A 15,620-nucleotide genomic window follows, 5' to 3' on the forward strand; every position below is an offset into this window, starting at 1 on the left:
ATATTAATACCGGGACATGACGTTAGATATCATCTGGGATTCCCAGGGAGATGAAGATATTGTAGAAAGGTTGTTTGATTTAACCCTGCGATAGCGATGTTCGGATATTATTAAACCACCAGCTGAGATGGAATGGAGAAGCAAGTGCTTGGCCGACAGAATAGTTAACGCGTAGACCAAGATATTGCCAAATTAGATTTACATACTGGATCCTAAAAAAGACAGAATCGTTAGCCTAACCCTCTCCCTTCATTTTAACAGGCCCTCAAAACCCACCTTTTTAACAAGGCTTTCCCCAAATAACTCCCTTTCCTTCTCTCCCCTTCCTTCTTTTTTCCTACTAATATACGTTCTACTTAAATCATTTTATTTTGAATGTTCACTCTGTAAAGCGTGAGTGCTTAGAAAAGAACTGTATAAATCGAATGCATTAATATTAGTATTCCTCCTCCCTAACCACCACCACCACCCCCACGCCACCCCACTCCAGTGGCCAACGGCGACTTCGTGGCCAGCGCTTTCCGCAACGGCCGGCGTATCTGCCTGCCGGCGCCGTCCCCGGACACCAGCAACATCAACCTGTGGAACATCCTGCGCAACAACATCGGCAAGGACCTGTCCAAGGTGTCCATGCCCGTGGAGCTCAACGAGCCGCTCAACACGCTGCAGCACATGTGTGAGGAGCTGGAGTACAGCGAGCTGCTGGACAAGGCCGCCGAGACGGAGGACCCCTTCGAACGCATGGTGAGCCTTAAAGGCCCAGGTACACCTTTAAATACGAGGACCCCTTCGAACGCATGGTGAGCCTTAAAGGGCCAGGTACACCTTTAAATACGACGACCCCTTTGAACGCATGGTGAACCTTAAAGGGCCAGGTACACCTTTAAATATGAGGACCCCTTCGAACGCATGGTGAGCCTTAAAGGGCCAGGTACACCTTTAAATATGAGGACCCCTTCGAACGCATGGTGAGCCTTAAAGGGCCAGGTACACCTTTAAATACGAGGACCCCTTCGAACGCATGGTGAGCCTTAAAGGGCCCGGTACACCTTTAAATACGAGGACCCCTTCGAACGCATGGTGAGCCTTAAAGGGCCAGGTACACCTTTAAATATGAGGACCCCTTCGAACGCATGGTGAGCCTTAAAGGGCCAGGTACACCTTTAAATGTGTCTCATGAGAGGAAGACCCCTTCTTACGCATGGTGAGGTCTTAAACAGCCTTTAAGAGCGAAGGGACCGAAAACCTTTAAATGTGGTGATACGCCTTATAGGATTGGCAACATGGCAGACGATGCCATTTTGTGGAAGTCGATGGAATAAGGCCTTCATTTGGAGAAAACTGGAGTAATATCGTATGTTTCCACCAAAAAGTTCCTAAACGTTTCCCTCTGCTTCGAAGAAGCTGGAGCTGTTCAGAACACCAGTGACCCTCTCTCCATCCCAGCCAGCAGGGAGTCAGCTGAGGGCTGTCCCTCCCTCCTGTTGGTTTAACACAAAGCCCGGCCCGGGTCTCGACTCCTTCCAAGACAGAACTGGAACTGTGATATTGGATCGGGGGGGGGGGGGGGGGTCAGGTCAGGTGACAGAGGCTCCAGAATGGGACCGGGCTGACCCGTGCTGACTCCCTGCAGATGTGAAACCCGAACACATCCGCAGGGGTGTGTTGTCTGCGGTGGCGCCGGGTCGTTGGCCTGCAGTGGCCCGTCTCATGGCGGAGCCCACAGCTGTGAACCCCACGTAGCTCCCATGATGCATCTGCCCACCAAGGGTCCCTCTGCCCTATTTATATCAGGCACTTGTCAGGACGGCCCCTCCTGTACATCCATGGCCGACTGTTCACACCATTTGGCTCATCTGCGCTAAGCCTATTGTTATAAGCTGGGTAATCCTGGCTCACTTTGGTTGACTCATATATTTATTTCTCTTTCCCTCCCTTTCTCTCTCCCTGTCTTCCTCTCCTCCTTTCTCTTTCTCTCTCTTTCTCTCTCTTTTTCTTTCTTTTCTGTCTGTGTCTATCTCTCCCTCTGTCTCTGTCTCTCACTTTCTTTCTCTCTCTTTTTCTATCTCTTTCTTTCTCTCTCTCTCCCCCTCTCTCCCATCTCTATCTCTCTCTCTCTCTCCCCCTCTCTCCAATCTCTCCCTCTATCCATCTCTCTCTCTCTCTCTCCGTCTCTCTCTCTCTCTCCATCTCACTCTCTCTCTCTCTCTCCCTCACTCTCTCTCTCTCCCTCTCTCTCTCTCTTTCTCTCTCTCTCTCTCTGTGTCTCTTTCTCTCTCTGTCTCTCTCTCTCTCCCTCTCTCTCTCCCTCTCCCTCTCTCCCTCTCCCTCTCTCCCTCTCCCTCTCTCTCTCTCTCTCTCTCTCTCTCTCCCTCTCTCTCTCTCTCTCTCTCTCTGTGTCTCTCTCCCAGGTCATCGTCGCAGCCTTTGCCATCTCAGGCTACTCGTCCACCTACTACCGCGCAGGGAGCAAGCCGTTCAACCCTCTACTCGGAGAGTCCTACGAATGTATTCGGGAGGACAAGGGCTTCTGTTTTTTCTCTGAACAAGTATGTGTGTTAACAGATCGCCTTACCTTCTTAATTAGGGAGACCGGCGGGTTTAATTAGATTCCCAGCGAGCCGTTACCTGGCATTGCTCTGAGAGATGCATGCTAGGCTAATTGTGGGGCAGATTAGCAGGTGGAGAGAGTAACCTCCTTCCTATCTGACGGAGATCAGAGCTCACTGTGTCCTCTCCATATCCCCACGATAGAACAACGAGTCCAGCTTAGATGTTCTGGTCTCTGTGACAACAAGGCTTTATAATGTGTCCATGTGTACTCTAATATGCCCCGAGTCTTAGGTCAGTCTTAATGATATTTAGGCAATGGGTCATTTTAAGATCTGTGAAACCACAACAACAATAATAACTAACCCTGTGTCTATTCTTCTTAATTTGCCAATAACTCATCTCACACACAACTGTTATTCACAGTTAGGATCAGCTGTGCCGACTTGATAACCATAAAGGACACGTTCCTATTAGAGATGTTTTTCCTTCCCGATACCAATTCCTGAACTTGTGTATCGGCCGATACCGAGTATATACCGATGCTAATAGCATTGTTCTTTTGAAGGGTTCTCTTACGATGACAGAAATGTATAGTCTGTAGGTCAGAGATGACACGTTTCCCATTCCGACTTTCCGCCTCCGACCGTTAACGAATGCAGCATAACAACGCACGTGTTTGTGATGGTCTTTGCCTGTGTAGTACCTCGGCTAATCACGTAATGGTATCGGATCGGCACATATACTTGCGTACCTGCCGATACCCAATACCGCGGGGGGGGGGGGGGGGGGGGGGGGGGGGGTACCCCCGAAGGCTCTGTTCTCCGTCCGTGCCGCAGTAGTCTTTGCCCTCACGCGGGTCATGGGATCAGGGGATTAGGGTTTTCTCCTGGTGTACCCGTGTCCGGAGGCCCAAAGAGAGCTCAACTGCAGCATGAATTATGCGTTAGGGGCTAACCGGCCGCGACCGGGTTACCGGGGAACAGCTTGTGTGGTAACAGCAGATGTCAGAAGCTGGTTATGTGATCTCGTCTTTCCCTCAGGTGAGCCATCACCCCCCCATCTCAGCTTGCCACTGCGAATCCAAGAACTTCACCTTCTGGCAAGGTACCGTCATTAGCCAACCCGTACTCTAATGAGGATTTGGGGAAAAACTGTTTACGCTGATAGGATTCGATGGTTTATTAAATATTCAGCTTGTCGTTGAGATCATGGAAATCGAATATTAATAATGTTCGTCTCATTAATGAGGCAGCTGTTGGGGCTGTGATGGGATAATGATTTGTTTGCAGTCGTGAATGTTGGGATCATGTGTAACAGCTATGCTGATTAATCCAATTAGCCTTTGTGGTTTTAATTGATTGCCTTTCTGTGCTCGTCAGACGTGAGATGGAAAAACAAATTCTGGGGGAAGTCGATGGAGATTCTCCCGATCGGGACAGTGAACGTCATGCTGCCAAGGTGACAGGTTTACGTTTCACAATGAGTCCAGTTTAGATATCGCCTACAATGATATTGTGCTATTGTGTCCATGTTTCCTTTGCATATGCCTGCTGTCTTTGGTGACTCTTCTTATTGTGTTGGACGTGCACGATTTTAAGATCGGAAGGTCTACCTTGTCATTAGTGTACTTGAACAGTAACTTGAATTGCTATGTTGCCTTTTCTTAAATCAAAATAACTTGTAATAATTCTGTAGACTATAACTGTAATACTGTGATGTATGAATATATCAATGTTGGCACAAACCAGCATCGCTGTGAGGACCTCCTCAGTAGCTAGCTATCCTCAGTAGCTCTGCCTGTGGCGGGATTAGCATGAAGGCTAACCGACAGCTGGGTCACCCTCCAGGTTCGGGGACCACTATGAGTGGAACAAGGTCACCACCTGCGTACACAACATCCTGAGCGGCAGACGCTGGATCGAGCACTACGGCGAGATCACCATCAGGAACACCAAGAGCAGCGCTTGCCTGTGCAAACTCACCTTTGTCAAGGTACGCATCAACAACCAGCCCCGGTAACCCAAGCAGAATGTGTGTTTTAGATACGAGTTGATGTAGGAAATATAATCTCCTCCCGAAACAAAGGAATGGTACCCTCAAGGCCAGGTGACATGAACACATGGCCCTGATGACTGAGGACCCTTAAGCTCATGCTACGCGTCTCTTCTAGGGAAACTACTGGAGCTCTAACGTGAACGAGGTGCAGGGCTTTGTGATGGACCAGGAAGGGAAAGTCGTCCATCGGCTGTTTGGCAAGTGGCACGAGGGCCTCTACTGTGGCGTTCCACCCTCTGCCAAATGCGTCTGGAGGCCAGGTGAGTGCCTGCTCTTACCTCACATTAGTTTTAGCATTGATTGGATCTTTGTTAATAAAGCTGCATTAATATATGGTTGACCACTAGAGGGCACACGTACACTCCAAGGTAACATGGTGAACTTAAAACATGTATTTCTCGCTGATGACCGGGTTGGTCAATAACTATTATAAAGTAAATTAAAACACAACATAATAGGATAGCGTTCATGTTGATATGAATGATTCACCAGACTATTCTCTTGCTCCTTCGCCAGGTTCCATGCCCACAGACTACGAGCTGTACTATGGCTTCACCAGGTTCGCTATTGAGCTCAATGAGCTCTGTCCAGAGTTAAAAGATGCCCTGCCGCCCACAGACGCCAGATTCCGACCCGATCAAAGGTAAGCCACCAACTGCTCACCCTGGGAGTAAAAATTGCACGACATCCAAAGAGCTAATGTTAAGCCACAGGATTAGTTCTATGTGTTGCTGCCCTCCTACTAAGGGAGTAATTTGATTTGTCAAAATACTAATTACCCCTTTAGCATGCGAATATGAATGTGTTGTTACAGTAGCTGTTATCCATAGTACGTGTAGCAAATGGTGGGCAGGCTTGTTCGAGTTGTAGCCAAGTGCTCTGACCATCACCCTCCCACCCCCGCGCCGTCTTCGCCACGGGACTCGAACCCGGGACATCTGTCCTTCCGCCAGCGTAGGAAGGATAGAAAAACGTGATGCATGTAGATCAACACTCCCAATCGACGACAGGAAAAGGCGACAATGGGTCCTGGTGGAGTGTGTGTGGTGGATGGCTGGTTAAAGCAGCCTGACCCAACCCCAGAGTCCAACCAGCCTGACAGGGGCCAGGTGAGGCTGCTTAAACCAGCCATCCACCACACACACCCCACAGTCCTTTCGGTCTTATGAGGCCCCGTAGCCCGTTCCCCACCGCTGCGGTCGCGATTTGATGTAATGTTTGTGGTTCGCTGGGGAAGGTACCTGGAGGAGGGGAACCTGGAGATGGCGTCGTCGGAGAAGCAGCGCATCGAAGACCTGCAGCGTGTCCGCAGGAAGTGGAACGAGGACAACAACATCAGACCCCAGCCTCGCTTCTTCAGGTGGGAGCGCACACGCATTGCATTGCATGCACACAAAACTACACACTTACTCTGACACACAAAGCTGCACACATACACACACACACATGCTGAAAGGCGCTTTCAGAATATCACTTTCTAGTTGACTGCGTCTGCAGTGCCTCTAGTCTAACACTCTGTTGGTCTCTTGCTGTCTGTGTCTCTAGTCTAACATACTGCTGTCTGTGTCTCTAGTCTAACACTCTGCTGTCTGTGTCTCTAGTCTAACACTCTGCTGTCTGTGTCTCTAGTCTAACACTCTGCTGTCTGTGTCTCTAGTCTAACACTCTGTTGGTCTCTTGCTGTCTGTGTCTCTAGTCTAACATTCTGCTGTCTGTGTCTCTAGTCTAACACTCTGCTGTCTGTGTCTCTAGTCTAACACTCTGCTGTCTGTGTCTCTAGTCTAACACTCTGTTGGTCTGTCTCTTCCTAGGAAAGTGGTGGACGCCAACCAGAGAGAGAGGTGGGTCTCTAACAACACCTACTGGGACTTGCGCAAGAACCCTGGCTTCATCAACATGGAGTATACGTTAGCCCTGTGGTAGCACGGGGCACCGTGGAGTCCAGGGCCCCGAGGAAGCGGTGGCCCACGGCGTGCGTCGCACTGCAGGAGAGGATCAGCGAGGCCTGCTGTCTATGCACAATCCGTCACAGTGATCACTGCTTTGCGTGACAGAACTCAGACGTGCATGGAAGGACGGGACCGCGAGCCCCCACCCCGGACCTTGCCCGGTTGCCCCGGCAACCGCCTCCCTCTCCCGGCCCTGGAGAGGGAGGCGGGGGCGGGTTCAGTGGCGAGGTCATCCTGGTCATCCAATCATAGAAGCGTCCGCTGCCAGGACCCCCCCCACCCCCCACCCCCCTCATTGTGTGTGTAAGATGCTGGGGTTTCCATGGCGACGGAGCGTCGGTGTAGACCGTGTCCGGAGCAGTTTTAACTTTTGAGTCTTTGCCTTAAGAAGTCACCGGTCACACACACACACACACACACACACACACACACACACACACACACACACACACACACACACACACACTCACACATACACCTGCACAAACACACACACAGACACACACACACTTGCGCGCACAGCTCAACTCACATACACACACACACTTTTAAAGCTTTTTTCCTTTCTCAGAAGCGTTTTCGTTTAGATGATGATTTGACCTTTTATTACCTAATGTATGTATCATGCATGTTTAGAGTGCAGCTTTCGTTGGCACTTACCGCCATACTATACATATTATACCATATCAAAGTAATTTGTTGTAGAAAAAGAGGTATTTTTGTAATATATACTGGACTCATAGATTTACTAAAAAAGTTATAGTGGTAATAATTTGTTCATTTAACCATTGGTTTGTTAATTTAATTTTTTTCATTTTACTATTGTTGATCTGTACCATAGCAGTACGCTCTCTTGGGCAGAGATCAGTTTGAGGCGTGTCGGGAATTTACATATTTAATGTCATTTTAGAAGGCACCCATAACCAATGGTAATTCTGAGAAAGGCTTTCACTGTCCTTGTAGAAGACTTTTCCGGCATACGTTGTGTCTTCATTATAGAAGTGTTGTGTCAATAGGAAAAAAGATTATATAATATATAGACATATCACTCCTCATCACACTGGTGGTTTAAACCTAGCTTATCCTCACAGTTATATGTTTCAACACACAAACAAAGCCCCCTTTCCAAAGCATGTGTAGATAGATCATCTATATCACACACACACACACACATGCACACACACACCTACAGTTGTCCAGTCCCATTTCCTCCTGTACGTTATTATATACAGAGAAAAAACAAAACAACAACATTAACGAAGCATTCAGTGACACATAGATATGCACAACAGGAGGAAGACGTGGTGCGTCTGGGTTCCCCAGCCAACGCACTCTGCTGGTCACCATCACTGTTGATGACATCAACAGCTACTATAGCTTTTCCCGCCACTTCAAAAAGGGATATAGAGTAGATATCTGCCCCCCCCCCCCCCCATCTTAGTTATTGAATGACAACCGTGTGTCACTCAAACATATTCAGTTTCCAAAATATTGTAGACACTGAAGCCAAAGACCTTGAGGAGATATACATAGGTCTATATGTGTGTGTGGGTGTGTATATATATATATATATATATATATATATATATATATATATATATATATATATATATATATATATAAACGCAAACCTACAGAGAATGTACTGCTATGACCATGGGCCTCTGCAAAGCACTAACTTATTTTTTCTAGGTTTCTAGATCAATTGCAAAGCATATCAGAGTTAATATTTTGCGTCAGTGTATTCGTATATGATTTCATCACGCACTTCAGATCGATCCCCAGGCCAGGACTGGATACACTAATGTACTTGTTTTCATTGCGCATTTGGGTGAAAACATGAGAACAATTGTGATTTCCTTTAAACCAACGGGGCAAAATCTACAAAAAGGGTCATGCAGACATACGGTATATACTGCGATCAAAACCTGTAAAATAAATATGTAGAATTTGAAAACTATATAACGCATAAAATCAACCCTGCGCACAGTGCACAGTTGCACTGTGTCGACGCCAAAACCAAAAGTTACACAGCTTCTGCAGCGTCCATGTTCTGCGGGTACACTTGCTGTTCACGGTAACTCTAGTCTCTCCTGGTCACCTGCTTAATGCTCCTACGACTCGTCAGCATCGATTCCACTTGCTGTGCCTTAACGCATTTTTATCAATGCCTCACGTACACACTACTGACCAGAAAGCCCTCTCCCGCCACCCGCCCATGGCAAGATATCCCCCTAGCGCTCCAGCCCTGCACAACATGCGTAAAAACCCTCCTCCTCCGGGGATAATTAACTTGGGGAAAAAAAAGGACTAGCTGTGGACAGAATGTAATGGCACCGAAGTCTGTAAAGTACATACAAAAGAAGAAGAAAATCAGACACTGGATGTCTCGCTTAAGATGGCAAAGAATTGTTTATTTGACTGTAATATGCTTGCGTATTAAAGATGTTCCTCATTCTGTTTGCCCCACAAGTAACAGATGCGCTTATTGTCGATAACTGCAATTACAATACATTTACACACGGGGGTGATATTAAAATAAAAAAATAAAGGCCTAACTGACAAAGTAAATGTTTTCGAAACGTAATGGGTTATTCCGATTTTTTTTTTTCCCGGGAAGAAATTGTATTGCTTAGTGTGTGGTGTCGTAGAACCTCTGAACTTTGTTCCATAGAAAAAAGAAAACGTCCCGAAGCTCTTGATCACTGTTGGCCAGGCCATGACCTAATGACCCCCCTCAGAAGATGCCCACCCGTTCTCCTCCCTGCATGTTGAACCGCCTGCCAATGAATGTTGCAAAAGCCTTACAAAAGGTTTCCTTTCCCTGATTGGGTCTCTGGTTTGACGGACAGACGCGTGGGCCTATCGCGAGGTGCCGTCGTCGAGGTTCTCAGAATCCATTCTCCAATGGGTACCTTCTGAAGTGCAATTTTAAGAAGTACATATCTCTCCATGAACACGGTACTCTGCTGCTACATAGTGCTTGTTTTAATAAAACTTCAAAACTTGAGACTCGGGAGTAGTATGTGCTGTACTTCGCTGGCTAAATACTGAAAGAAGATAAGTGTTCTGTATCGGGGAAAATGTTAAAGGTGACTATTATACCACCAGGAGTGAGTGTAATATTATTAGTATAATATGTCACTTTTAATGCATCGTTGGTGGAAGTCATCTTTCACATTTCCTCCTGCTCCAAGCAGGAGGTTAAAATATTGGATATCTCCTACATATTCTTTAAATACAAAGAATCAAATGGCCTAAATAACAGAATGAGACGGTCAAAATTGAAACAAATGTCAGAATTGTTTTTTTCATATTTTCAAAGTACAGATGAACGTTTGGGTAAAAAGGCTGGAAAAACACAGAAATTAAGTTGAACCGTACTGTCAAAATACTTTTCAATCACAACAATTTTTTTAAGGGGAGAATGGCATTTGTAGCTACCGAGACTAGTTCCTATTTTAGTGTCACTAAACGTTTCTAAACACAGACTTATCCTAACCAAATGGCTATCTTTAATTACACATGATCAAATTAACTGGATAGAAAATAAACTCAAATAGAAGGCCTTTCCATTACTCTTAAACAAACAATAACATTTACCATTTCCATCAATTAGCTCCCTTAACATATAGATATATTAATCCTAGTAAATCTCATCACTCATCAAGAAGTGGTTGTTCCATTGATTCCACTCTGGGGCTAAAGCTGCCGCTCAAATGAGGGTTTTAATAAAAACAAGACGTGTAACACAATGTATCACACGACAGGGCCACACACAAAGCTTACCAACGAGTGCTTGATAGACACTCAGAAGTAACTGGTGTCCATGGATTTGAACCAAAAATAAATACAAATTAAAAAACAGACAAAAAAAGGTCTCAATGTGTCCATGGGTATATACACACACACACACACCTCTCTCTTCGGGGATACATAAAAAAACAGGTGATGTCGCCGGCTTCAGTTGGCCGACGCCATGATCTTGACGTACTGCAGAGCGCTGTGCGCCGCGTCGTTCTGCGCGTTCCCGCAGCTGATGCCGGTCCCGTGGCACACGGTCACCGGCGTGGTGGACAGCTCCACCAAACACTGGTACTGCCCGTTCACCGTCAGCTCGTCTGCAAACACACACGCTTACACTTAGGGGACTTTGCTGACCCTTTTATCCAAAGCGACTTGTAACAATTCATTCACACACCGACGGCGGAGTCGACCACGCAGGGTCGAGTTAGGGTGAGGCGCCTCGCTCAGGGACACCTCGGCACTCGGCTGGGAGGTTGCTGACCGGGGATCGAACTAGCAACCATCCGGTTACCAGTCAACCCGCTCTACCGCCTGAGCTACTGTCGCGCGCGCGCGCGCACGCACGCACGCACGCACGCACGCACGCACGCACGCACGCACGCACGCACGCACGCACGCACGCACGCACGCACGCACGCACGCACATACACACACACACACACACACACACACACACACACACACACACACACACACACACACACACACACACACACACACACACACACACACACACACACTTCTATTCAGCATTTACTCAGGCCGGTCTCATCGTGGTAGAGCAACTCTTCTCCAACACAGACCTGCTGGCAACAAAGTTACAAACGGTACGAGGAGGAACCAATGACGGGAGAAAACGCACATCAGAAGACGAGACGGAGATGGCTGTCGTCTTGTGCCGTAGTAAAGTCAGTACTCTGTTATGTGCATCAGCAGAGCATTCAGATGATGCACATTAAAGAACACATAACAGAACATAACAGCGCAAATGACAGAACATTACAGAGAACATAACAGAACATAACAGCGCACATGACAGAGAACATAACAGAGAACATAACAGAACAAAACAGAGAACATAACAGAGAACACAACAGAGAACACAACAGAGAACACAACAGAGAACACAACAGAGAACACAACAGAGAACACAACAGAGAACACAACAGAGAACAACAGAGAACACAACAGAGAACACAACAGAGAACACAACAGAGAACACAACAGAGAAGACAACAGAGTTCTCGAAAGGCGTCGGGTTTGGTCGTACCGATGTTGAAGTAGGCGACCTCGAAGCCCTGCTCTGTGGCAAGCTCCGACATCATCTGGATGTAGTCCGTGTTGGGGATGCTCAGGGGGCTCCTGCGAAGCAGAGAGAGCTTCTCCGCCGTGGAGCTCCGCAGCTCCTCCAGCCGGATGCTGGGTTTAGGGGCCTGAGACAAAAACACGTTTAGGACCAAACACATTTGAAGGCACTGAGAGGTTCTGGGTTCGATCCGCAATGTCCACAGCCCACACTGTAGGCATCCTTCAGCAGGACGCCATAACATGAGCCATCTGCTGCTGGATGGATAGCAGTGTCTGTCTAAATGATTAAACAGCAACTAAAAGTAATACGTTATATCATATCCTTTATCACATATCAAATAATTTCACATTATGTTTTCATGGTAATTTGGTTGTAAGAATGCATGAAAACAAAAAAAGAATTCCCCTGCACTATGTACATTTCTTAAATGATAAATAGTAGAAAAGGTGTTCTTCATCAACGACAGAGACCCGGTATGTCTCAGCCGTACACCCAGCAGAGAGGCCAGGGGGCCCCGACACACTAAGTGCCAAACGTACCCAGGTTATTTCTCCACATCCCGACAGACTCTGGAGCTTCGCAATCATCTTATTCGCCGCCGCTCGCTTCCCGGCCTTTTTCGAGTTCCCCACGGCTGTGGAGAAGACATGGACACCCGGAGGAGGAGTTCAGTCAGGCGGCTCGGACGGGCGACTAGTAACAACTTTTCGTGGAACATTATGTGTCTCGGGCAAGGCGAGCCCACCGGTCTCAGAGAGGGATTCCATGCGGCAGGTCACCGTGAACTCCCTCCGGTGGGGCGGGCCGGCCTCCATGAGGACCGTGTACTCGGGAAGACGCCAGCCCCGCTGCAGAGCCAGCTCCTGGTGAGGTCAGACCCACGGACATCACAGGACAGACATGGGGAAGACATTACTTGCTTGGTCGCCCCTGTGTTCGTCTAAAACTGACTTGCATGTATTTAAACTCCCAACACGTTCTACCATGGAACAGGTCCCACAGTCAGAGAATGACCCCCCCCAAAATATAGACGACAAAAAAAATAAGTTAACAAACTCAACACTTGAATTATACTAATTTGTTCCCCAGGGCAGGAATAAACGTTGATATTCTTTTACATTCTTCTTCTACACATGCTGACCTGCAGTATGCCGACTGAGTTGGGGTGTTCGCTGTGCTCTGCTGCGACACCGTTGCTTTCTTGTTTGACGGCAGGGCACCTGGGGGGAGGGAACGAAGGCATCAGTGACCGTTTACAGGGAGACACTCATTGGCAGGCCAAGGTGTCAATCATCCAGAGGTTACTCACGCAGCGGAACCCATGTTAACCTGCAGCAGGCTCAGGGCGCCCTCGGCTGCCCGGTGTTTGGCCGCCTTCTTACTAGAGCCGTGACCTGGGACACAAGAGAGGGATGGTTCACAAGCATGGCCGCTTCTTAGAGATTTACATTTAGGGCATTTAGCAGACACTTTTATCCAAAGCGACTTATAGAAGTACATTTGTCAGAAGAATGAAAAACAACAATATTTATCGCTGTTGGTACAGTAAGGATGTCCACAGAAACAAGTGCCAGGCACTACCAATCTATAGGTTAACCCATTCCCCGTACACAACAAAGATAGGTACGATAAGATGCTACACAATGCCAAGTACCTTTTCACCAGTTACATGCATGTAAGAGTATCCTTATGTGTTTTGTTGTATGGGTCAAATATTATCAAATATATTCAGATAATGGAGGCGTGTTTCACTCAATTACAATTACAATTAGGGCACTTAGCAGACGCTTTTATCCAAAGCGACTGACATCGGTTAATACACACATTGACACACCGACGGCAGTCAACCATGCAAGGTGACAGCCAGCTCGTCAGTTGGGGTTAAGTGTCTTGCTCAGGAACACAGCGACACTCAGCTGAGGAGGAACTGGGGATCGAACCAGCAACCTTTCGGCTACAAGACAACTGCTCTAGCTCCTGAGCTAAGCCCACCCTACAGCCGCACTCCCAGACAAAGGGTAGTGGGTTCGATCCCCGGGTCTCCTTGAGCAAGACACCCATGTTCCAACTGCTCTCCCTGCCTCTTCAGGAGGTCATGCGCCTGAATTCACTGCAGGTGGATCGGGATTCGACTAAACGCTGGGTCGTTCCGAGCCGAGGTGCCACCAACCTGAGCAGCAGACGTCTTCTATCTTGACGTTGAAGATAAAGCTGGGCTGATGGGCCTCCCCCTCGGCCTTCTCCATGGTGTACACCGGCAGGTTGCCGGTCTTTATGCCGTACTCGTGGAGGACTTGTATCGGCGTTTTGCAGTGCACGGGCCTCTGCGGTTGATTAACATTCACGCTATGAAATACCACGAAATAAATCGGTTACCTAGAAACACATCATCCATGACACAATACAACCAATGTGGTAAGCATGAATGTTCTGCACATAGGAATCGTTTATTGACAGGGAGATAAGTAGGGAAAGGTTAAATGTGATATGATCAACCCTGTTGTTATTTTTTATAAACAATGGCCAGGCCATTAACCACAACTATAACCAGGCAGTATTGTATACAGTCAGTTCTATAGAGCTGTTCAACGGTCCCATGTTTGCAGTCTGTATTGGGGTTAAATCATGATCATGCCGTTGGGAGACATAGATGTACATACAGCTTTAACACACTGTCTTGCATAGTGTCAGTTATACAGAAATCAACTCAATTTCGATTAGGCTCAAAACAGCAGCACCACCTGCTTGGTTAATAGCTTGCATTTCAAAACGCATAACAAATACTCGTTTCGGTTTCAAGTCTGTGCGTCCCATTGGAATATAAATTGACTATTTGTATTATCTGCTTGCCTTTATGGAGATTAAGGCCTTTACGCACAGCTTGGGTCGTCCTCCTTTTACCAGCACGCCCTTGGTTTCATACAAACCAACGTTCTTCATGCATTATATATTATTATATTATATATAAGACAGCAGAGGTTGAACATCACTTACCTCGTGTTTATGGGGTTTCGGTTCGCTGCTGTCTGACCTGACCCGTCTTCAGACATCTTGAGAGGTGGTTTGGAGGACAATCTGCTGGAATAGATCTATGTACTATATCTCTCGTTGTCAATAATTTGCTATACGGGTTCACCATATAGTAAGGCTCACAGCGTTGTGATCGTTTAACTGGAGATTTTACACATTTCCACACAATTACAATCCGGTTCACGAAGGGGGTCACTTCATCTGCTTCCTTGAAGACGCATGGAAAACGTGTTACTGCCATCTATTGGCCATTTAAACAGCGTATTAACAATCGATAAATGTCCCAATATATGCTCTCTTTATTGCCATAACATATAGGGAAGCCTATTCAACATAATGGTGATAAACTTGTATTAATAATTGTGTCATGTGTCATAATGTTTGAATATAGCCTAATACAATTGTAACATGGAAATCATGATTGTTTGGTAGAATAAACGAATAGGCATAAATATAATCATATCTAATAATAATTTATCTATAAAATGTTCAATACATAGGGGTGTCACAGAAGTATAGCACTAATGTGGAAGGCTGATTTGCATAAAAACCGATATGCATCATGGGTAGTGTAGTGTGGTAATAAGCGTTCGTCAGTTGGACCTTCCTGGAGCGCAACAGTTACCGCCCCCTTTTTCAACGGCTCTGGTTACAGTTTGAATTTCCAATTTATTTCCTCAAGTGAATTTTAAGAAAACCGTTATTCAAAGGGTTTTAAGCCTGGAACCAAGCGATTAATCCCATTTTTCCAATATATCCCAATATATAATATACCATAAAATATTTCATTCTGATCAAGAGAAACTTGATGAAAACAATGAAGAAAAAGCAAATGTAAAAGACTTTACATTATTTTGTGAAGGAACTACTCATCCCATACACCATTGAGAACCGGCGAGTTATATCTTAAAAAATGT

The 15,620-nt window shown here is 46.6% G+C and overlaps 2 protein-coding genes across 5 annotated transcripts in view; one reads left to right on the plus strand and one right to left on the minus strand.

Moving 5' to 3' along the window:
* osbpl6 (oxysterol binding protein-like 6) overlaps window positions 1–8,102 on the plus strand; it is a 40,855-nt gene extending 32,753 nt beyond the window's left edge. For all 4 annotated transcript variants that reach the window (XM_079731939.1, XM_079731940.1, XM_079731942.1 and 1 more), the window contains 9 exons: window positions 491–744; window positions 2,412–2,549; window positions 3,594–3,657; window positions 3,933–4,011; window positions 4,401–4,545; window positions 4,724–4,868; window positions 5,125–5,251; window positions 5,846–5,968; window positions 6,420–8,102. In XM_079731939.1, the coding sequence (XP_079588065.1) occupies window positions 491–744; window positions 2,412–2,549; window positions 3,594–3,657; window positions 3,933–4,011; window positions 4,401–4,545; window positions 4,724–4,868; window positions 5,125–5,251; window positions 5,846–5,968; window positions 6,420–6,531 (1,187 nt within the window). In that variant the 3' untranslated portion in view covers window positions 6,532–8,102. The remainder of the gene's footprint in view (window positions 1–490; window positions 745–2,411; window positions 2,550–3,593; window positions 3,658–3,932; window positions 4,012–4,400; window positions 4,546–4,723; window positions 4,869–5,124; window positions 5,252–5,845; window positions 5,969–6,419) is intronic.
* A 101-nt stretch (window positions 8,103–8,203) lies between these two features.
* On the minus strand, window positions 8,204–14,861 carry prkra (protein kinase, interferon-inducible double stranded RNA dependent activator). Its single transcript, XM_079733482.1, has 8 exons — window positions 14,668–14,861; window positions 13,844–14,019; window positions 12,983–13,067; window positions 12,815–12,893; window positions 12,419–12,536; window positions 12,213–12,307; window positions 11,635–11,797; window positions 8,204–10,678 (listed from the first exon to the last, which is right to left on the minus strand). Exons 1-8 carry the CDS (start codon window positions 14,721–14,723, stop codon window positions 10,521–10,523), a joined length of 930 nt encoding a protein of 309 aa, XP_079589608.1. The 5' UTR covers window positions 14,724–14,861; the 3' UTR covers window positions 8,204–10,520.
* Window positions 14,862–15,620: the final 759 nt, after the last annotated feature.

The sequence above is a fragment of the Pollachius pollachius genome, assembly GCF_949987615.1.
Source record: "Pollachius pollachius genome assembly, chromosome: 3".
NCBI classification, from domain to species: Eukaryota; Metazoa; Chordata; class Actinopteri; order Gadiformes; family Gadidae; genus Pollachius; species Pollachius pollachius.

Coding starts and splice junctions, on each gene's coding strand:
- prkra (XM_079733482.1), bottom strand. CDS start 14,723: ATGTCTGAAGACGGGTCAGGTCAGACAGCAGCGAACCGAAACCCCATA. Junction 14,020..14,667: donor CGAAACCCCATAAACACGAG/GTAAGTGATGTT, acceptor GGTATTTCATAG/CGTGAATGTTAATCAACCGC. Junction 13,068..13,843: donor AGAAGACGTCTGCTGCTCAG/GTTGGTGGCACC, acceptor CTTGTGTCCCAG/GTCACGGCTCTAGTAAGAAG.